Source organism: Pecten maximus, chromosome 3 (genome assembly GCF_902652985.1).
Source record: "Pecten maximus chromosome 3, xPecMax1.1, whole genome shotgun sequence".
NCBI classification, from domain to species: Eukaryota; Metazoa; Mollusca; class Bivalvia; order Pectinida; family Pectinidae; genus Pecten; species Pecten maximus.
The window spans coordinates 29133892-29157897 of NC_047017.1; the positions used below are offsets into that span (position 1 = coordinate 29133892).

Consider the following 24006-nt stretch of genomic DNA (forward strand, 5'->3'; position numbering starts at 1 on the left):
GTGGTGTAGTACAGGGTGTTGTGTGGTGTAGTACAGGATGTTGTGTGGTGTAGTATAGGGTGTTGTGTGGTGTAGTAGAGGATGTTGTGTGGTGTAGTAGAGGGTTTTGTGTGGTGTAGTACAGGGATGTTGTGTGGTGTAGTAGAGGGTGTTGTGTGGTGTAGTAGAGGGTGTTGTGTGGTGTAGTAGAGGGTGTTGTGTGGTGTAGTAGAGGGTGTTGTGTGGTGTAGTAGAGGGTGTTGTGTGGTGTAGTAGAGGGTGTTGTGTGGTGTAGTATAGGGTGTTGTGTGGTGTAGTAGAGAGTTTTGTGTAGTGTAGTAGAGGGTGCTGTGGTGTAGTAGAGGGTGTTGTGGTGTAGTACAGGGTGTTGTGGTATAGTAGAGGGTGTTGTGTGGTGTAGTAGAGGGTGTTGTGTGGTGTAGTAGAGGGTGTTGTGTGGTGTAGTAGAGGGTGTTGTGTGGTGTAGTATAGGGTGTTGTGTGGTGTAGTACAGGGTGTTGTGTGGTGTAGTACAGGATGTTTTTGTTGTGTTACCAGTAAAGATTGTTTGTATTCCTGTAGTCCTTTGTTAAGGAACATTTGTATGACTTGTATATTAGCTGTTATGTCTTTCCCCGTATAAGGTACTGATGATTCATTAGATGTACAGGCTAATTAGTTGTGTAAATTTGAGGTCATCCCAGGCCGTGAGAAAAGCATGTAATAGCTTCTGTTATAAGATACATTCCCATACTGGTGCATACTAATGTAACAGTGAAGCAATTATCAGGTGACAATTATTGTTCACATACCTGCTACTGTCTCATGGGCAATGTCTTACAGGTATCTTACAATGTCTTACAGGTACAGGTATCTGACAATGTCTTACAGGTATCTTACAATGTCTTACATGTACATGTATCTTACAATGTCTTACAGGTACATGCATCTTACAATGTCTTACATGTACGAGTATCTGACAATGTCTTACAGGTACATGTATCTTACAATGTCTTACAGGTACATGCATCTTACAATGTCTTACATGTACGAGTATCTGACAATGTCTTACAGGTACATGTATCTTACAATGTCTTACATGTACATGTATCTTACAATGTCTTACATGTACATGTATCTTTAATTACAATGTCTTCAGGTATCTGACAATGTCTTATAGCTACTTACCTGACAATGTCTTAAAGCTATAGGTACACCTCACTGTCTTACAGGTATATGACAATGTGTTATAGGTACATGACAATGTGTTATAGGTACCTGACAATGTCTTACAGGTATCTGACAATGTCTTACAGGTACCTGGCAATATCTTACAGGTAGACGTATCTGACAATGTCTTACAGGTAGACGTACTTGATAATGTCTTACAGGTAGACGTACCTGACAATGTCTTACAGGTAGACATATCTGACAATATGTTACAGGTAGATGTCCCTAACAATGTGTTACAGGTAGACCTATCTGGCAATGTGTTACAGGTAGACGTACCTGACAATGTCTTACAGGTAGACCTATCTTGCAATGTCTTACAGGTAGACATATCTGACAATGTCTTACAGATTGACATACCTGACAATGTCTTACAGGTAGACCTATCTTGCAATGTCTTACAGGTAGACATATCTGACAATGTCTTACAGATTGACATACCTGACAATACCTTACAGGTAGATGTATCTGGCAATGTCTTACAGGTAGACGTACCTGACAATGTCTTACAGATAGACATATCTGACAATGTCTTACAGGTAGACATACCTGACAATGTGTTACAGGTAGACATACCTGACAATGTCTTACAGGTAGACATATCTGACAATGTCTTACAGGTAGACGTACCTGACAATGTCTTACAGGTACCCAACACTAGCTGTCTTAGGCATCTAACACCATGCCATATGTACATTTGATATAACAAGGATCACACACGACATTATATGTTGGTGTCTCATTAGACCATTTAAATCTAATAGTAAAACCATCATCTGAAATAATTATATCTTTTCTATGATGTTTATGGTGTCAGTGATGGTTATGACAGAAAAGACGTGTGGCTGTCAATCAGGATTGGATGAGCCACATAAAGAAGCTTTGAGGTGTGCACTGGCCTGTTTGAGTTAACAAATGTACCAGTAGATATGTTTATTTACTGAGTGAGTTAAATATGTTTCATTTTTTTTCTAAATTGATGAAATTATTGTAGATTTGTTAGGAGTGTAAGTTGTTAGGCTCCAGACAGCTGGAGACTTATTCCACCTATACACCGATAACATCTTAATTACTATAGGTATGAATTAAAATGTTTAATGCAGAAGATGGGGAGACTGGTAGAGTACATACAACAGAGCTAACTCTCATGTGCAGGTGTAAAGCACCCAGCATGTGTCCTCCTCTAATCCCTCACCATCTCTGTAGGACGCAGTGTCACACAACTTTGATGATCTGAGTAGGGAGTATAAACCAGGCATGGGAAAAGGCTGTCTGTGTTAGCTACCAGCAGATTCTTCATTGTATTGACAGTATACATAAAGTACAAGGTCACTGACATAAAGTACAAGGTCACTGACATATAGCACAAGGTTGCGGACATATAGCACAAGGTCACGGACATATAGCACAAGGTCACGGACATATAGCACAAGGTCACGGACATATAGCACAAGGTCGTGGACATATAGCACAAGGTCGTGGACATATAGCAAAAGGTCGCGGACATATAGCACAAGAGCACTGACATTTAGCACAAGAGCACTGACATTTAGCACAAGGTCACCGACATATAGCACAAGGTAAGCGATATATAAATCACATGGTCACCAACATATATCAGAAGGTCACCGACATATATCGAAAGATCACTGACATATAGCACAAGGTAAGCAATATATATACCACAATATGGCTTTATTATATAAGGTCACCGACATATAGCAGAAGGTCACTGACATATAGCATGAGGCCATGGACATAAAGCACAAGGTCACCAACCAAGTATTGACATACCTAATTTGAAAAAGTATGTGAAAATAAAACTACTGCACAAAATGCACTAAATTTTCAACAAACTTAAAGATTTATAGTAAACAGCGTGTGTCGATGATCAACACAAGATATCACTTGTCAATCTTGCTGATCTTATCTCAACAAAAGATAGATTTTTGGTCTCGTTTAAATTGATAAGCAACATGTGTTGTGAATTAATATAGTGACATATATATATTATGTTTCCACCAAAGCTGTCCCCAGCTGGCACCACAACCAGCTTGTCATAACAGGGAGACAGATACAACCTTGTGAATAACCTGACAAGGACGGCCACTGGTCAGTCAAATACCTGATGTTGATGGCCACTGGTCAGTCAAATACCTGATGTTGATGGCCACTGGTCTGTCAAATACCTGATGAGGATGGCCACTGGTCAGTCAAATACTTGATGTTGATGGCCACTGGTCAGTCAAATACCTGATGTTGATGGCCAGTGGTCAGTCAAATAACTGATGTTGATGGCCAGTGGTCAGTCAAATACCTGATGTTGATGGCCACTGGTCAGTCAAATACCTGATGTTGATGGCCACTGGTCAGTCAAATACCTGATGAGGATGGCCACTGGTCTGTCAAATACTTGATGTTGATGGCCACTGGTCAGTCAAATACCTGATGTTGATGGCCACTGGTCAGTCAAATACCTGATGTTGATGGCCACTGGTCAGTCAAATACCTGATGAGGATGGCCACTGGTCTGTCAAATACCTGATGTTGATGGCCACTGGTCAGTCAAATAATATACAATGTACCTGACAAGGAATAAGAAGGTGGGGAATAAAGATGCTGTATGGAAATGCAGTGGCCACTCAAATAACATACCTGACAAGGTCTAAGGGTGGGGATACAGGTGTTGTACAAGGACATACTGGTCACTCAAATAACATACCTGACAAGGTTTAAGGGTGGGGATACAGGTGTTGTACAAGGACATACTGGTCACTCAAATAACATACCTGACATTAGGTCTAAGGGTGGGGGATACAGATGTTCACAAATACCATAACTCTATAGGTTAAATGGCTTAGTTAATAGGGGCAGGTACGAGATGCTGGGACTGAATGCAAGTGTAATTTATGGGATATAGGGTAACAAAATATTGGGTAACATATGGTATATACAGTGTATATCCCTGGTTATTTGGTAGAACATCAATGAAAAGTCCAAATGAAAACCTAAAAAAGGGATTTGAGTTAGATTTGGAGTCAGCCTATTGTGGCCACCACAGAATCAGGGAAGTATAGAGGCTTTTAACAGATGGACTGTTCATCAGAGGGTTAGTCGGGAGATTGTAACATAATCAATTAAGCAATCTAGCTAATGATAATTTGTCAGTCATGCAGCAAAACTATGAAGGCTCGTTAAATCAATTAACAACATATTGAATAATTACAAAATAATCTTTGCACTTTATTTTCATGGCATTTATGACTACAAATTAACTGGTCTAAAGACTTAATGCAGTATGTGTAGTCTTTTCTTAATGTAAAAGAAAGCAAAACAATTTTCCTCAATACATTGAATGAGGAAGAACACATCATGGTGAAAATTCCCAGGATACTGGCGAGATCCCAAGCTATTGGATGTATGACCTCAGTGTTTGGTACACAACTCTGTTTACTACCACGGCATACATTTCCTACACCTAATTCTAGTTTTTTTTATCCTCATGCAGTTTTCCACAAAATGCCTTCCACACACAGATTGTATTTTCTACAGAAGACATAGGTGAAATTCCATTGAGGCAGATTTGATGTTTTCTCTCTATCAAAACTTTTTGTAAGGTGCAGCGTTTCTTGTTCCACTGAACTGAAGGCATATATATACATTTACTTTCTAAAACAGTCCTAATTAGGGTCATAAAATCAGTAAAGGTCATTTTGCATAATAAGAGCTTAATGCATGGTTGTGATAGATTCACGACAAAGTACACAGCAGACGCATGGCAATACATACAAAGGACCCCAAGAAATACACACGATGGACTCACAGCAATACACATGATGGACCCACAGCAATACACATGATGGACCCACAGCAATACACATGATCGACCAATAGTAATACACATGATGGACTCACAGCAATACACATGATGGACTCACAGCAATACACATGATGGACCAACAGCAATACACATGATGGACTCACAGCAATACACATGATGGACCCACAGCAATACACATGATGGACTCACAGCAATACACATGATGGACTCACAGCAATACACATGATGGACCAACAGCAATACACATGATGGACTCACAGCAATACACATGATGGACTCACAGCAATACACATGATGGACTCACAGCAATACACATGATGGACCAACAGCAATACACATGATGGACTCACAGCAATACACATGATGGACTCACAGCAATACACATGATGGACCAACAGCAATACACATGATGGACTCACAGCAATACACATGATGGACTCACAGCAATACACATGATGGACTCACAGCAATACACATGATGGACTCACAGCAATACACATGATGGACTCACAGCAATACACATGATGGACCAACAGCTATACACATGATGGACTCACAGCAATACACATGATGGACTCACAGCAATACACATGATGGACCAACAGCAATACACATGATGGACTCACAGCAATACACATGATGGACTCACAGCAATACACATGATGGACTCAACAGCAATACACATGATGGACTCACAGCAATACACATGATGGACTCACAGCAATACACATGATGGACTCACAGCAATACACATGATGGACCACAGCAATACCACATGATGGAATCCAGCAAGTACACATGATGGACTCACAGCAATACACATGATGGACTCACAGCTAATACACATTGATGACCAGCAAACATGCTGGACTCACAGCAATACACATGATGGACTCACAGCAATACACATGATGGACTCACAGCAATACACATGATGGACTCACAGCAATACACATGATGGACTCACAGCAATACACATGATGGACCAACAGCAATACACATGATGGATTCCCAGCAATACACATGATGGACCAACAGCAATACACATGATGGACCAATAGCAATACACATGATGGACTCACAGCAATACACATGATGGACTCACAGCAATACACATGATGGACTCACAGCAATACACATGATGGACTCACAGCAATACACATGATGGACCCACAGCAATACACATGATGGACTCACAGCAATACACATGATGGACTCACAGCAATACACATGATGGACCAACAGCAATACACATGATGGACTCACAGCAATACACATGATGGACCCACAGCAATACACATGATGGACTCACAGCAATACACATGATGGACTCACAGCAATACACATGATGGACCAACAGCAATACACATGATGGACTCACAGCAATACACATGATGGACCCACAGCAATACACATGATGGACCAACAGCAATACACATGATGGACTCACAGCAATACACATGATGGACTCACAGCAATACACATGATGGACTCACAGCAATACACATGATGGACCCACAGCAATACACATGATGGACCAATATCAATACACATGATGGACCCCAAGAAATACACATGATGGACCAATAGTAATACACATGATGGACCAATAGTAATACACATGATGGACTCACAGCAATACACATGATGGACCAATAGTAATACACATGATGGACTCACAGCAATACACATGATGGACCAATAGTAATACACATGATGGACCAATAGTAATACACATGATGGACCAATAGTAATACACATAATTGACATTTACAGGATGGACCCACAGGGTTGTGTTGATATGATAACTATATCAGCAATCTGCAATATGACTGACTAAAGGTCATCTTGGTTGACCTGGAGAAGAGATAAAGTCAAATACAGCTCATTAAACTAAATGATTTGTTAGGGTGACCAAGCCTGTTGTGAGAGGGGTTGGTGTGACCAGGATGACCAAGCCTCTTGTGAGAGGGGTCAGTCTGACTCCTGGTCACTCCCTAAGTGACCTAATGTCAGTTTACCTCTGTTCCTGAATGTCTACTAGTCTGGCGGTCAGAGATGACCAGTTGTATTGCGATCAGGTTCAGTAAATATTATACTGTTGACTTATGATGTGTGCTGAGATGTCCAATCATGAGCTCTTCCAATTTATGTATTCCGCTGACACTTTCATTTACTGCCTAATAATGACTGGTCAAGTTAGTGATGTCTACTACTGGACCAGGGGCTTGACCAGACCAATACATCTCCATATCTGTCACAGAAGGACCAATAAAAACACATCTGATGGAGATGACCACTCCAGAGAGGTGTAAAAACAGTAGTGGACACAATCTTCGAGGGAATTCACTTTAGCATAATTGACATTTAGTAGACACTTTTTGTTAAAAAACTCATTAGTTTGTGTTAAACATGCCGACAGCTACTGGACACCAGATTTCTCAGATAACAAAGGATTCACTAGATAATACTGACTAAAATATATCTGGCTCCACTAATTACTCTGTTTTAGAGAGATAATTTTATTAAGGTTATCACTGTGCTCTTCAATATTACAGCTGAAGTCTTGTATTTGATAAAAAGATGACTCATTTTGTTGAATTTTCTTCCTACGAATGTACAGCTGTATTAATGACATTTCCACTTTATTGTTTAATCCATTGGATTGAGGGGATGCATGAAGCATTGTTAATTGGCTCCCATAACCTGTTATAAGTGGATTACAGGTAAAATGGTATGCTGACTCACGACCCGCTACATAAGCTTAACAAGGCAAGCAGAATTTATTACAACAAATATTTATATTACATTGCAGGGCAAACCTTGTTGGCATATGTCAAACAAAAGGGATGTACAGTATCCTCTTAATTTGTTTTACACCAAATCATTATTGTACTCATCCAGTTCAATGGGACAGAACATTCCATTCTGGAGAATGGGGTAGATCGCTAATAGATATTAATAAAGATTTTAATTTGTGTTTAGCGTATTGTCCCTTCTGAAGAGGAACCTAGATGTTTTGCTAATAGTTCACTAAGGATAAGTAATAGGTGAGGGAAGCCAGTACATTGAAGCCTAACAAAATAATGGAACGAGATAACAAGTTATGTAGCAGCATCCAGGCCTATTTACACTGTAGTAAAATTAGTTAATTAATTTCATATGCTTAGTGTTTTATTTTTACATAAAATTTGAACACATGTGTTAGTAATTTTATTTAGAGAGTAATATTTAAGACTTTGAGGATTCTAATTTAGGGAGTGTGTATATAGACTGATGTGATTTTGTAGGTCAGACATGTGTTCTATATAATAAGTTACCAGATATTGCTATCTCCTGGTGATCAGGAAGGTCATGTCTGTTGTAATATCATGTCTGTAAAAAGTCTCAAAGTTTGGAAACAAACATCTAATACTTTGATTGGACTAGATGAAATTTTAATTTTCTAAAATTCTACATGAAATGAAACAATTACAGACAAGTAAATACAGGAATTGGAAGGTAAACATGTTTTATGCAGCACTGTTTAATGTAAAACTAAATTTAAATACTCTTTTCCTATGTCTTTTAATGTTCAATAAATTTAAAAGAAATCTAGGTAAATGTGCATGTGGGTTCTTTACATGTATTTTAAGTGTGTGTGTGTGTGTGGTATTTTAAATGTTATGAGAATCGAGGACAGGCCCTAGTCATGGCCAGACAACATCCCTATGTACATGTATATAGGTATATCAGTATACCTTTATCAGTATAACTGTATCACTATAACTGTATCAGTATACCTGTATCAGTATACCTTTATCAGTATACCTATATCAGTATACCTTTATCAGTATAACTGTATCAGTATAACTGTTCAGTATAACTGTATCACTATAACTGTATCAGTATACCTGTATCAGTATACCTTTATCAGTATAACTGTATCAGTATACCTGTATCAGTATACCTTTATCAGTATAACTGTATCAGTATAACTGTATCAGTATACCTGTATCAGTATACCTGTATCAGTATACCTTTATCAGTATAACTGTATCAGTATAACTTTATCAGTATAACTATATCAGTATAACTGTTCAGTATAACTGTATCACTATACCTGTATCAGTATAACTATATCAGTATAACTGTTCAGTATACCTGTATCAGTATAACTGGATCAGTATACCTGTATCAGTATAACTGTATCAGTATACCTGTATCAGTATAACTGTATCAGTATAAGGAAGAACAGAACTCTATGATTTGGCATCAATGGTTCCATATTAGTGGTTTTCAGTTTTACTTGAGGTTGTCATAGGATGCTGGGACTTATAAGTTTTACTTGAGGTTGTCATAGGATGCTGGGACTTATAAGTTTTACTTGAGGTTGTCATAGGATGCTGGGACTTATAAGTTTTACTTGAGGTTGTCATAGGATGCTGGGACTTATAAGATGTTAAATTCTAAGGATCTAATGTCGTTTATATTGTATTCTCCATCAAAATGACACAGTTGTGCATGTCTGGTGACAACGTACTGGGAATCATTAAAACGTACTGAATATGGATCGACTCCCTAGGAACAAGGACTTCCATAGAAACTAAGTAGAAACACAAAGACAGAGTCGTCAGGTCGTTAACACAGGGCCAAGGAGCTGTCCTTTGTAATAGATCTGTCCAGATTCTTGGGAAAAGTAAACTAAGAAATCCCTAAAGCTAGACCTGAAGTGTCAGATAACACTCCGACCCTGATAACACACACAACCAAATCTTATTTTCCTGACAAATACATCTCCTCTTTATCCTAAGGTCATTTCCATTTGACAGTGGAACAACATTTTTATAAAAGCTTACTTCTAAAAAAAATCACATCTTTGATTTGAATTGAATTATTGATTTGCAGCATTTGAGTGCTGGAGATTTAAAGTTGGGTATGTAAGGTTGTGTCTGGGTGTGTATATTTGCTCTAAGATTGGAGATTCAATTTGAATCTTAAATGTCCACATCTCAATGCAGTTCTGTCAACACAGACTGAATTGTAGTAAACAGGGCCTGAAGCCAGGGTGGGAAATGTTGCCAGGCATTTGTAGGTGCTGATGAAGTTTGGATGATTGTACTATAAGGTCTCACACAACTGAATATTTTACTAATGACTTAATCCACTCAATCACTCATTTGATGTTCAAATGATGTAAAATCTATATTAAATCAGAGTTTGAAGATTTTGCTACCTAAAAAATAATATTGTATAGGTTTAATGTCAAATAAGAGCACACAGATACTCAATAGGCATACCCTGACATTTACAGTTAGACTGTGGAACCCCCACCTGGGGAATCCCTGCCTTTTTTTACTTGTGGTCCTAATTAGTCATTTTCTTTTCAGTAGGAGTGTATATTTTTGTTTTTCAAGTGATAAGACATTATTCTTGTTTCTCACATATAGGAAGTACCTATTCCATATGTTAATTACTCAAGAAAAAAAGCTACAAACCTCAGAAACAAATTTTCGTTAGGGACTTGGTTCAGGTGAAACAGCAGCTGATTGGCTGATTTAGTTGTGTGAGTCCTTGACATGACATAAATGATAGTATGCTGAAGAAACATGTTAATTGGTTTTTATACTCTGTGGAATATTGACGGCTCTTTTCGAGTTTGTTAAATCCATATGTTTTCTATTTGTCTTGCAGTAGAAGGCTAATGTTTTGGGACAGTTTTCTTTGCAAACCTGCAGTTCAGTCACAATGGATGTTGCTGTTTTGATTCTTTTGTGCGGTTCTTGTATGATGCTATGAATTTAACTTAAGAAAATTGTTTTCACTTTTACAAATATTTGATGTATCTATATGATTTATAACTAAACTGTTTTGGGTATTGGAAAGCCCAAGGGACTGTTTATAAGGCCCTTTATAATTAGTTAAACTTTTGGGTCAAGAATTGAAATAATGGGAGTATAAATTTTACATTGTAAATTGTTTAAAACAAATTGTGCTGGGATGAAGTATTTCATTATGTGTCATATGCACTTATTAATAGGTATTGGACAAAATGCCCAAAACTGGCCATCCCAATTAATATCCTTAGTTGATGAAAGGACGTTTAACAATACAAAATCAAACCAAACCTAAAAATGTTTGGACTCAGTTAAACTTTCAGACTGACAAATCATAAATCTGTTTGCTGTACACTACAACCCCTACAACAATTTATTTTAAAATGCAATTAAAATTTATTTATTAAAATAGATGTTTATATATGGCCCTGGCTGACTGTCTTGGTACATTGTATCTATTAATAGGTAGTGTTAGTTTTGATGGTCACTGAAGTGTGAAATGTGTTTCTTTGCATAAAGTCAAGTCCAGGTGTAACATAAATAGATAAGAGGAAACAGGTTTTAAAATGTCATAAATTAAATATTACAGGTGTAATAAATGATAAAGTTGTTGTGTAATTTAGTGGTTCACACGGTATCAGGAGCTTCCTTAACACTTCGTGTATCCCCACGGAATCATTGTTCTATATATGAAAGATGATGTATTTATAGCCTTATTAATCAATGAAAAAGAAAATTTAACATTTGTAATATAAACACCAAGACATATGTATTTCTTAATTTGACTGATGTATACAAGAAAACTATCATGAGCACATCTAACATCACTATAATGAACAACTCTGATATCTGTATACAAACGTCTAGTATGGAATTGAAATCCAGCTCCATTATCACTATACATGTACAACAGTACAGTACAGGACTGTTCATCAATTTTTAAAAACATTTTTTTATGAGATTGTTATCTTTTATCATCACAATCCTGTATATTGATATACATGGTAACTATTCTGTGCCATTAAACATTGTATACCCAGGACATTAAAAAATACCTTACACTGTGAACTATAGTCAAACCTGTCAATAGAGGCCAATCATAGCAAGTCATAGCAAAAAAAAGTGGCCTTTATATACAGGTCCTTGTCATACAGAGCTGGCTTTTTTAGGTCAAAATCATCCTCTGGTCCTCAGATTAATTTGTGCGGTTTAGCATTGTTATATGCCCGTCAAATTTGGAGTGAGTATTGCGGGATGGCATTGTCCATCCATACGGCTGTCTGCTGTAAACATTCAGTTGTCCTGCAATCTCCTACATTTTTTTATCAATCTCTTTCAAGCTTATTTTTGCATAAGTTGTTGCCCTTTGTTTATATCATTATTTGGTTTTGTCCGGCAATCTTCCCCTTCATTTTTTTTGACCGATCTCTTTTAAAACTTTGAATACATTATGATCCTGATATAAAGTTGTGTCTCCTTGAAAAGGATTTCAATTTAACTTTTTTGCATAATTTTTTGCCCTTTATTTCAGTCAAATGTTTTGTGGGTAAAATTACACTGAAAAGTTTTGTGAGTAGAATTACAGAGATGCTTTGTGGGTAATATTACACAGAGATGTTTTGTGGGTAATATTACACAGAGATGCTTTGTGGGTAATATTACACAGAGAGGTTTTGGGTAATATTACACAAAGTTTTTTGGATAATATCACACAAAGTTTTTTGGATAATATTACACAGAGAAGTTTTGTGGGCAATATTACAGAGTTGTTTTGTGGGCATTGTGTTACACATAGAAGTTTTGTGGGTAGCTTATTACAGAGATGTTTTATGGGTAATATTACACAGAGAAATTTTTATGGGTAATATTCAGATTTACACATTGATCAGCCTGACATCTGCTGCTAGTTGTATGCTGACACTGTTTACACGGGTACATTCCATGTGAATACTTGGCTGTCTACCTTTTGTGTGGAGAGTTTTATGTCAGATGAAATTAAGATAACTTTATAATAGATTATTGATGTTGTAATATACACTGGATAAAAACCTTGTAGACAGCTATGTGGAGGTCACATGTTTGTGTGACAGTCGATTAAAGTTGTGTAGATGTTTGGTGCATTACGTTGATAATAAGCCATCTAAATGTACATACACATAATTCCTTATGCTGAGATGTTTAAGTAGGGCTCAGTGGTCCATAAGGTATAAATATTCCATTGTTTCTGGTAGATATAACAATGGTAAGTATATCCCATTGTTTCTGGTATGTAACAATGGTTAGTATATCACATTGTTTCTGTTAGGTAACAATTGTAGGTATATCCCATTGTTTCTGTTAGGTAACAATGGTAGGTATATCCCATTGTTTCTGTTAGGTAACAATGGTTAGTATATCCCATTGTTTCTGTTAGGTAAGAATGGTTAGTAAATCCCATTTTTTCTGGAAGATAACAATGGTTAGTATATCCCATTGTTTCTGGAAGATAACAATGGTTAGTAAATCCCATTTTTTCTGGAAGATAACAATGGTTAGTATATTCCATTGTTTCTGTTAGGTAACAATGGTTAGCATATCCCATTGTTTCTGGTAGATAACAATGGTTAGCATATCCCATTGTTTCTGGTAGATAACAATGGTTAGCATATCCCATTGTTTCTGGTAGATAACAATGGTTAGTAAATCCCATTGTTTCTGGTAGATAACAATGGTTAGTATATCCCATTGTTTCTGGTAGATAACAATGGTTAGTATATCCCATTGTTTCTGGTAGATTATCTGCAGACAGAATAAAGTAAAACCTATTTCCAGTTTGCGTCTCTGACTAAAGCAGCGTTGATTATGCAATAAGACACTTGTCATAATCGGTTTAGCCCAGGCGAGATTCCTATTGACCATTTTGAGATCCGGAACAGGTGATGGTTGGTCATGAAATAGCAATTCATCTCCAAGGATTGATCTCAGGCAGTCAGCTGATGTTGTTAAACAATTGTAATAGGAAAAATCCTCTCAGAACTGCCCTGTACAACACCATGCTGTCAGGCCGATATGTACCAATGAATTAAGAGGATAATCACAGCCTTCAAATGTTTGCTCGGCTGGCTGGTCTGTGTGAACCAGCTCCTTGTGTATGGGAAGATGTCAACTCCAGCTGCTTTTGTCTCACCCAATACACAGACAAAAATAACTCTTAATTCTCACCCTAATACAGACCTTCATGTTGCACAGACAAAAATAACTCTTAATTCTCACCCAATACACAGACAAAAATAACTCAATTCTCACCCAATACAGACCTTCATGTTACAGACAAAAATAACTCTCAATTCTCACCCAATACACAGACAAAAATAACTCAATTCTCACCCAATACAGACCTTCATGTTACAGACAAAAATAACTCAATTCTCACCCAATACAGACCTTCATGTAGACAAAAATAACTCAATTCTCACCCAATACAGACCTTCATGTAGACAAAAATAACTCAATTTTCACCCAATACAGACCTTCATGTTACACAGACAAAAACAACTCAATTCTCACCCAATACAGACCTTCATGTAGACAAAAATAACTCAATTTTCACCCAATACAGACCTTCATGTAGACAAAAATAACTCAATTCTCACCCAATACAGACCTTCATGTAGACAAAAATAACTCAATTCTCACCCAATACAGACCTTCATGTAGACAAAAATAACTCAATTCTCACCCAATACAGACCTTCATGTAGACAAAAATAACTCAATTTTCACCCAATACAGACCTTCATGTTACACAGACAAAATTAACTCTTAATTCTCACCCAATACAGACCTTCATGTTACACAGACAAAATTAACTCTTAACATCATTATAATTCATATACCCACTAAGCTCCAGTTTGGGAACACTAGTATGTTCACAGATATAAAATGATATGGAATTATGTATGGATGATTATGTCTGAAGAACATATAAGAAATTCTCCCATCTTCATCTTGTCCTGATTGACATGCAAGTGCTTCACACGAGCTTGCAGCTCCAATTTTAAAGACTGTTTCTTCCACTCACAGCTTACACAAAATTCTTAGAGAATGTGTTTAGTTGTGAGGAGGGCAGATAGGTAATATCTTGAAAATGTTAATTAGCATAGCATTTAGATTTAACTAGAGTACGCACACCTGGCAAATGTAGAGAGCATTTCAATAGCAATTACATCACCGATTTATGTAGCACCGTTTCAAGTTGAAAAATGATAGCAATTTATTGTCTATAATGGAGAATGCACATTACACGCTTAGAGCAGATGATGTGAGCAAATTCAAATCTTCATGTAAAAACAACTTAAGAGGATTCCTTTTATTACAAATATCTTTGTTTTGCTCGTCAATTGTGTGTTACACCTGGCTACAGAGTGAAGGAAGCTTGTCTGTTTATATCCTTAATATATTGACATTTCTATAGATATATTAACACCACTAGTTATCAATAGACTGGGTGGTGTGGTGGGTATGCTGATCTCAGATGTGTGTACCAGACCCTTTGGTCTTCTTGATCAGTTACATCCCCTCCCCTATGTTATCCTGCCTGGCCTGTATATTACAGCCCCTCCCCTAATATGTTCTTGTCTGGCCTGTATATTACAGCCCCTCCCCTATGTTCTCTTGCCTGGCCTGTATATTACAGCCCCTCCCCTAATATGTTCTTGACTGGCCTGTATATTACAGCCCCTCCCCTAATATGTTCTTGTCTGGCCTGTATATTACAGCCCCTCCCCTAATATGTTCTTGTCTGGCCTGTATATTACAGCCCCTCCCCTAATATGTTCTTGTCTGGCCTGTATATTACAGCCCCTCCCCTAATATGTTCTTGCCTGGCCCTTATATTACAGCCCCTCCCCTAATATGTTCTTGTCTGGCCCTTATATTACAGCCCCTCCCCTAATATGTTCTTGCCTGGCCCTTATATAACAGCCCCTCCCCTATGTTCTCTTGCCTGGCCCTTATATTACAGCCCCTCCCCTAATATGTTCTTGTCTGGCCTGTATATTACAGCCCCTCCCCTAATATGTTCTTGTCTGGCCCTGTATATAACAGCCCCTCCCCTTATATGTTCTTGCCTGGCCTGTATATTACAGCCCCTCCCCTAATATGTTCTTGACTGGCCCTTATATAACAGCCCCTCCCCTAATATGTTCTTGACTGGCCTGTATATTACAGCCCCTCCCCTAATATGTTCTTGCCTGGCCTGTATATTAACAGCCCCTCCTATATGTTCTTGTCTGGCCTGTATATTACAGCCCCTCCCCTAATATGTTCTTGACTGGCCTGTATATTACAGCCCCTCCCCTAATATGTTCTTGCCTGGCCCTTATATTACAGCCCCTCCCCTAATATGTTCTTGCCTGGCCTGTATATTACAGCCCCTCCCTTGCCTAGCCCCCAGCTCCTTCACATCTGAGTAGTTGATAGATGATCAATGTTTAAATATTATTTTTATCAAAAGTTTTCTGGCCCTCCATTTTTGATCTTCTGTTTCTGCCATTGAATGGTCATGCAAATGAAGATGACATTGGAATTTCCATAAGATCAAGCTCAAGATGTAAATGTATTGTGATGTTTTGTTAATTTAGGAAAGGTTTCAACCTTCCTAATGTTAAAGTGGTGACTCAAGTTGGTTTTTCCAACTTCTGATTGTAATAAAACTCATAATAGTACAAGTTTACTCATCTATGTTAGATGTTGGTGCAGAAACTGTCTGTGTACAGGGTTACAGTGAGGAGGGGTTAATGTCAGTTACAGTGGAGGGTGGGAGTCGGTGAGGATAGGATACCATGGGTTACAGTGGAGGGTGGGAGTCAGGTCAGGATAGGATACCATGGGTTACAGTGGAGGATGGGAGTCAGTTAGGATAGGATACCATGGGTTACAGTGGAGGATGGGAGTTAGTCAGGATAGGATACCATGGGTTACAGTGGAGGATGGGAGTCAGTGAGGATAGGATACCATGGGTTACAGTGGAGGATGGGAGTCATTCAGGATAGGATACCATGGGTTACAGTGGAGGATGGGAGTCAGTCAGGGTAGGATACCATGGGTTACAGTGGAGGATGGGAGTCAGTCAGGATAGGATAACATGGGTTACAGTGGAGGATGGGAGTCAGTCAGGATAGGATACCATGGGTTACAGTGGAGGATGGGAGTCAGTGAGGGTAGGATAACATGGGTTACAGTGGAGGATGGGAGTCAGTCAGGGTAGGATACCATGGGTTACAGTGGAGGATGGGAGTCAGTGAGGATAGGATACCATGGGTTACAGTGGAGGATGGGAGTCAGTCAGGATAGGATAACATTGGTTACAGTGGAGGATGGGAGTTAGTCAGGATAGGATACCATGGGTTACAGTGGAGGGTAGGATACCATGGGTTACAGAGGAGGATGGGAGTCAGTCAGGGTAGAATATCATGGGTTACAGTGGAGGATGGGAGTCAGTCAGGATAGGATACCATGGGTTACAGTGGAGGATGGGAGTTAGTCAGGATAGGATACCATGGGTTACAGTGGAGGATGGGAGTCAGTCAGGATAGGATACCATGGGTTTACAGTGGAGGATGGGAGTCAGTCAGGGTAGGATACCATGGGTTACAGTGGAGGATGGGAGTCAGTCAGGGTAGGATATCATGGGTTACAGTGGAGGATGGGAGTCAGTGAGGATAGGATATCATGGGTTACAGTGGAGGATGGGAGTCAGTGAGGATAGGATACCATGGGTTACAGTGGAGGATGGGAGTCAGTGAGGGTATGATACCATGGGTTACAGTGGAGGATGGGAGTCAGTCAGGATAGGATACCATGGGTTACAGTGGAGGATGGGAGTCAGTGAGGATAGGATACCATGGGTTACAGTGGAGGATGGGAGTCAGTCAGGGTAGGATACCATGGGTTACAGTGGAGGATGGGAGTCAGTCAGGATAGGATACCATGGGTTACAGTGGAGGATGGGAGTCAGTCAGGATAGGATACCATGGGTTACAGTGGAGGATGGGAGTCAATCAGGATAGGATACCATGGGTTACAGTGGAGGATGGGAGTCAGTGAGGATAGGATACCATGGGTTACAGTGGAGGATGGGAGTCAGTCAGGATAGGATACCATGGGTTACAGTGGAGGATGGGAGTCAGTCAGTGTAGGATACCATGGGTTACAGTGGAGGATGGGAGTCAGTGAGGGTAGGATACCATGGGTTACAGTGGAGGATGGGAGTCAGTCAGGGTAGGATACCATTGGTTACAGTGGAGGATGGGAGTCAGTGAGGGTAGGATACCATGGGTTACAGTGGAGGATGGGAGTCAGTCAGGATAGGATACCATGGGTTACAGTGGAGGATGGGAGTCAGTCAGGATAGGATACCATGGGTTACAGTGGAGGATGGGAGTCAGTCAGGGTAGGATACCATGGGTTACAGTGGAGGATGGGAGTCAGTCAGGATAGGATACCATGGGTTACAGTGGAGGATGGGAGTCAGTCAGGATAGGGTATCATGGGTTACAGTGGAGGATGGGAGTCAGTCAGGATAGGATACCATGGGTTACAGTGGAGGATGGGAGTCAGTCAGGATAGGATACCATGGGTTACAGTGGAGGATGGGAGTCAGTCAGGATAGGATACCATGGGTTACAGTGGAGGATGGGAGTCAGTCAGGATAGGATACAATGGGTTACAGTGGAGGATGGGAGTCAGTCAGGATAGGATACCATGGGTTACAGTGGAGGATGGGAGTCAGTCAGGGTAGGATACCATGGGTTACAGTGGAGGATGGGAGTCAGTCAGGGTAGGATACCATGGTTTACAGTGGAGGATGGGAGTCAGACTGGAATATCCAGGTCCAGTGATGTTTTCTTCATCAGGACAAACCTACTGTTCCTTCCTATTTCCATAGAACTCTCAGGTTTTGAGATATTTCCAATCTCCATGGAACTCTCTGGCTCTTAGATATTTCCTGTCTCCTTTGAATACCCAGGTTTTTTTTTATATTTCCCATCTTCATAGAACCTTATTGCTCTGAGACATTTCCCTATTTCAATGGAAATCTCATCTCCAAGGAACTCCCTTGATCTGAGATGTTTCCTGTCACCATAGAATTCTCAGGGTCTGAGATAATCCCTATGTGAAGACTTCCTCTACAATAACACATGGAGGAAGTGTTTATTTGTTTGCCCATCTGGCAGTGTATTTATTGACAATGTCAGAGTCAGGAGCTCTGGCCACATAATCAAAACCAGTCATAACTACTAAAGACCAACAACAATTAACCAAGGAACAAGTGTCTGTGGTTTTATAATGCTTATCATTTCCTTACTATAGATGAAAATCAGTAAAGGTATCTGATATAAAATATGTAACATTGAGGATATCTGATGTAGAATATGTAACATTGAGGATATCTGATGTAGAAAATGTAACATTGAGGATATCTGAAGTAGAATATGTAACATTGGGGATATCTGAGGTAGAATATGTAGCATTGAGGATATCTGAGGTAGAATATGTAACATTGAGGATATCTGAGATAGAATATGTAACATTGAGGATATCTGAGGTAGAATATGTAGCATTGAGGGTATCTGATGTAGAATATGTAACATTGAGGATATCTGATGTAGAATATGTAACATTGAGGATATCTGAGGTAGAATATGTAACATTGAGGATATCTGAGGTAGAATATGTAACATTGAGGATATCTGATGTAGAATATGTAACATTGAGGATATCTGAGGTAGAATATGTAGCATTAGGGATATTTGAGGTAGAATATGTAGCATTGGGGATATCTGAGGTAGAATATGTAACATTGAGGATATCTGAGGTAGAATATGTAATATTGAGGATATCTGAGGTAGAATATGTAGCATTAGGGATATTTGAGGTAGAATATGTAGCATTGGGGATATCTGAGGTAGAATATGTAACATTGAGGATATCTGAGGTAGAATATGTAACATTGACGATATCTGATATAGAATATGTAGCATTAGGGATATTTGAGGTAGAATATGTAACATTGAGGATATCTGAGGTAGAATATGTAACATTGAGGATATCTGAGGTAGAATATGTAGCATTGAGGGTATCTGATGTAGAATATGTAACATTGAGGATATCTGAGGTAGAATATGTAACATTGAGGATATCTGAGGTAGAATATGTAGCATTGAGGATATCTGAGGTAGAATATGCAACATTGAGGATATCTGAGGTAGAATATGTAGTATTAGGGATATTTGAGGTAGAATATGTAGCATTGAGGATATCTGAGGTAGAATATGTAACATTGAGGATATCTGAGGTAGAATATGTAGCATTGAGGATATCTGAGGTAGAATATGCAACATTGAGGATATCTGAGGTAGAATATGTAACATTGAGGATATCTGAGGTAGAATATGTAACATTGAGGATATCTGATGTAGAATATGTAACATTGAGGATATCTGAGGTAGAATATGTAGCATTGACGGTATCTGATGTTGAAGATGTAAATTGAGGGATGTTCCAGCACTCCCATATGACCTTGACATATGTAATGATTTCACTTGAAAGCATGATGAAATTTCATTGATTGAATCCCATGGGAGTTGAGCAGAGTGTTTAACAGATATTTATCTATTTTGGTTTCTAGCCCTGGGTTTACTATATCTTTACATCAGGTTTTTTCAGCTTTGTGGAAACTTTAAATTAAGGAAACATCTTTGTAATGTGACCTTTAACCTTGAGTTAGATGGTTGAATGTCTGACAGTAACGAGCGAGTGTACTATTGGGAACAGACATGTAATGTGTTTAATCCCATTGTAATGGCCAGACCTGGCACTGTCTTCTGTAATCTACTCAACTTTACAATGCTAGTTTCAGAGTTGTATGTAATTGAAGCACATATTACCGTGTATGAGGAAATGCAGTACTCCTCAGACACATAAACCAGGACCGTACCTAACTCAGATTCACAAAACACGCACAAACAAATTACTTACAAGTTGAAGATCACGTTTGAAACAAAAATGACAGTGAAAGCTTTTAGCATGTTATTACAGGACTGACTCAGAGCAGGTTAACTATTGTACAGTAAACTGTTGTATTAAAGCTTGTTTGTGTTTATTAATTGGATCAAAGTCCTGATGCAGTAAATGTCTCTGTGTAGTAACTGAGGGCATGCACAGTAAAACTTCTCCTATGTCTATAGTGTAACATAGCAGTACTGTGACACTCTCAACCTGTGGTCTGATGTGTTCCAATATGGCAGTAGGAAATTTGTAATGCCAATGTCAATGAAATGTTTAACACCAATGTCAAGGTCAAACAGGCTAGAAATATGAATATTAATGTCAAAGTCACAAAAAATGTAATGTCAAGGACACACTAACAGTGAATTTGTTACACCAATGTCAAGGTCACACAAAAAAGCATTATTAGACTGACAATTATGTCAGATACCAATGTGTGAGATATTCTGTAGTACTGTATGACAGTTCAGACTACCCACTGTGTAGACCTACTGTATGTAGTACTGTATGACAGTTCAGACTACCCACTGTGTAGACCTACTGTATGTAGTACTGTATGACAGTTCAGACTACCCACTGTGTAGACCTACTGTATGTAGTACTGTATGACAGTTCAGACTACCCACTGTGTAGACCTACTCTATGTAGTGCTGTATGACAGTACAGACTACCCACTGTGTAGATGTTCAGACTACCCACTGTGTAGACCTACTCTATGTAGTACGGTATGACAGTTCAGACTACCCACTGTGTAGACCTACTGTATGTAGTACTGTATGACAGTTCAGACTACCCACTGTGTAGACCTACTGTATGTAGTACTGTATGACAGTTCAGACTACCCACTGTGTAGACCTACTCTATGTAGTACGGTATGACAGTTCAGACTACCCACTGTGTAGACCTACTGTATGTAGTACTGTATGACAGTTCAGACTACCCACTGTGTAGACCTACTGTATGAAGTACTGTATGACAGTTCAGACTACCCACTGTGTAGACCTACTGTATGTAGTACTGTATGACAGTTCAGACTACCCACTGTGTAGACCTACTGTATGTAGTACTGTATGACAGTTCAGACTACCCACTGTGTAGACCTACTCTATGTAGTACGGTATGACAGTTCAGACTACCCACTGTGTAGACCTACTGTATGTAGTACTGTATGACAGTTCAGACTACCCACTGTGTAGACCTACTGTATGAAGTACTGTATGACAGTTCAGACTACCCACTGTGTAGACCTACTGTATGTAGTACTGTATGACAGTTCAGACTACCCACTGTGTAGACCTACTGTATGTAGTACGGTATGACAGTTCAGACTACCCACTGTGTAGACCTACTGTATGTAGTACTGTATGACAGTTCAGACTACCCACTGTGTAGACCTACTCTATGTAGTACGGTATGACAGTTCAGACTACCCACTGTGTAGACCTACTGTATGTAATACTGTATGACAGTTCAGACTACCCACTGTGTAGACCTACTGTATGTAGTACTGTATGACAGTTCAGACTACCCACTGTGTAGACCTACTGTATGTAGTACTGTATGACAGTTCAGACTACCCACTGTGTAGACCTACTGTATATAGTACTGTATGACAGTTCAGACTACCCACTGTGTAGACCTACTGTATGTAGTACTGTATGACAGTTCAGACTACCCACTGTGTAGACCTACTGTATGTAGTACTGTATGACAGTTCAGACTACCCACTGTGTAGACCTACTGTATGTAATACTGTATGACAGTTCAGACTACCCACTGTGTAGACCTACTGTATGTAGTACTGTATGACAGTTCAGACTACCCACTGTGTAGACCTACTGTATGTAGTACTGTATGACAGTTCAGACTACCCACTGTGTAGACCTACTCTATGTAGTACGGTATGACAGATCAGACTACCCACTGTGTAGACCTACTGTATGTAATACTGTATGACAGTTCAGACTACCCACTGTGTAGACCTACTCTATGTAGTACGGTATGACAGTTCAGACTACCCACTGTGTAGACCTACTGTATGTAATACTGTATGACAGTTCAGACTACCCACTGTGTAGACCTACTCTATGTAGTACTGTATGACAGTTCAGACTACCCACTGTGTAGACCTACTGTATGTAGTACTGTATGACAGTTCAGACTACCCACTGTGTAGACCTACTGTATATAGTACTGTATGACTGTTCAGACTACCCACTGTGTAGACCTACTCTATGTAGTACAGTATGACAGTTCAGACTACCCACTGTGTAGATGTTCAGACTACCCACTGTGTAGACCTACTGTATGTAGTACTGTATGACAGTTCAGACTACCCACTGTGTAGACCTACTCTATGTAGTACATGTACTGTATGACAGTTCAGACTACCCACTGTGTAGACCTACTCTATGTAGTACTGTATGACAGTTCAGACTAACCACTGTGTAGACCTACTGTATGTAGTACTGTATGACAGTTCAGACTACCCACTGTGTAGACCTACTGTATGTAGTACTGTATGACAGTTCAGACTACCCACTGTGTAGACCTACTCTATGTAATACCATATGACAGTTCAGACTACCCACTGGCTGTTTAGAACTTAACCTATCTAGCTTATCATTTGATGAACAATTATCTGGATGTAAGGTATAGAGAAATATTAAGATGTGGTGTAATTTTGATTTAGTGTTATCAAGTCTCGCCCGATATAGTTTAATCTCTGTATAACCCCTTCAGAGCACTCCGCAACATAATCTCTGTGATATAATGGTAATTCATGAGTTTCTTCTCATTTTTTCCTGCCCTTTCCTACATTTTCTGAAATACACAAGATAAAATATTGAATCTGTGTTTTTGTGTTTTACAGAGATCTTACACACTAATCTTAGAAGCCTGGGACCAGGACACCATGTCATGTAAGTACTATACACCCATATCATTGTCACTGGCATTATTGGAAATCTCCAACAATGACACAAATAACTGTTGGAACTGTATTGACATTTATGTTTGATCAACTAAACACAATTAATGTACATCAAGATATTGCTTAAGTGTTGTATACTGGTTATAGATTTTGATAAGC

At 39.0% G+C, this 24006-nt stretch overlaps 1 protein-coding gene across 1 annotated transcript in view; it reads left to right on the forward strand.

Annotated features, from left to right (window-relative positions):
• The window catches only part of LOC117323839 (protein jagged-1b-like), a 137707-nt gene that overhangs the window by 44627 nt on the left and 69074 nt on the right, over positions 1–24006 (forward strand). The window contains exon 2 of the mRNA XM_033879322.1: positions 23788–23836. Coding sequence (XP_033735213.1) covers positions 23788–23836 — 49 coding nt within the window. The remainder of the gene's footprint in view (positions 1–23787; positions 23837–24006) is intronic.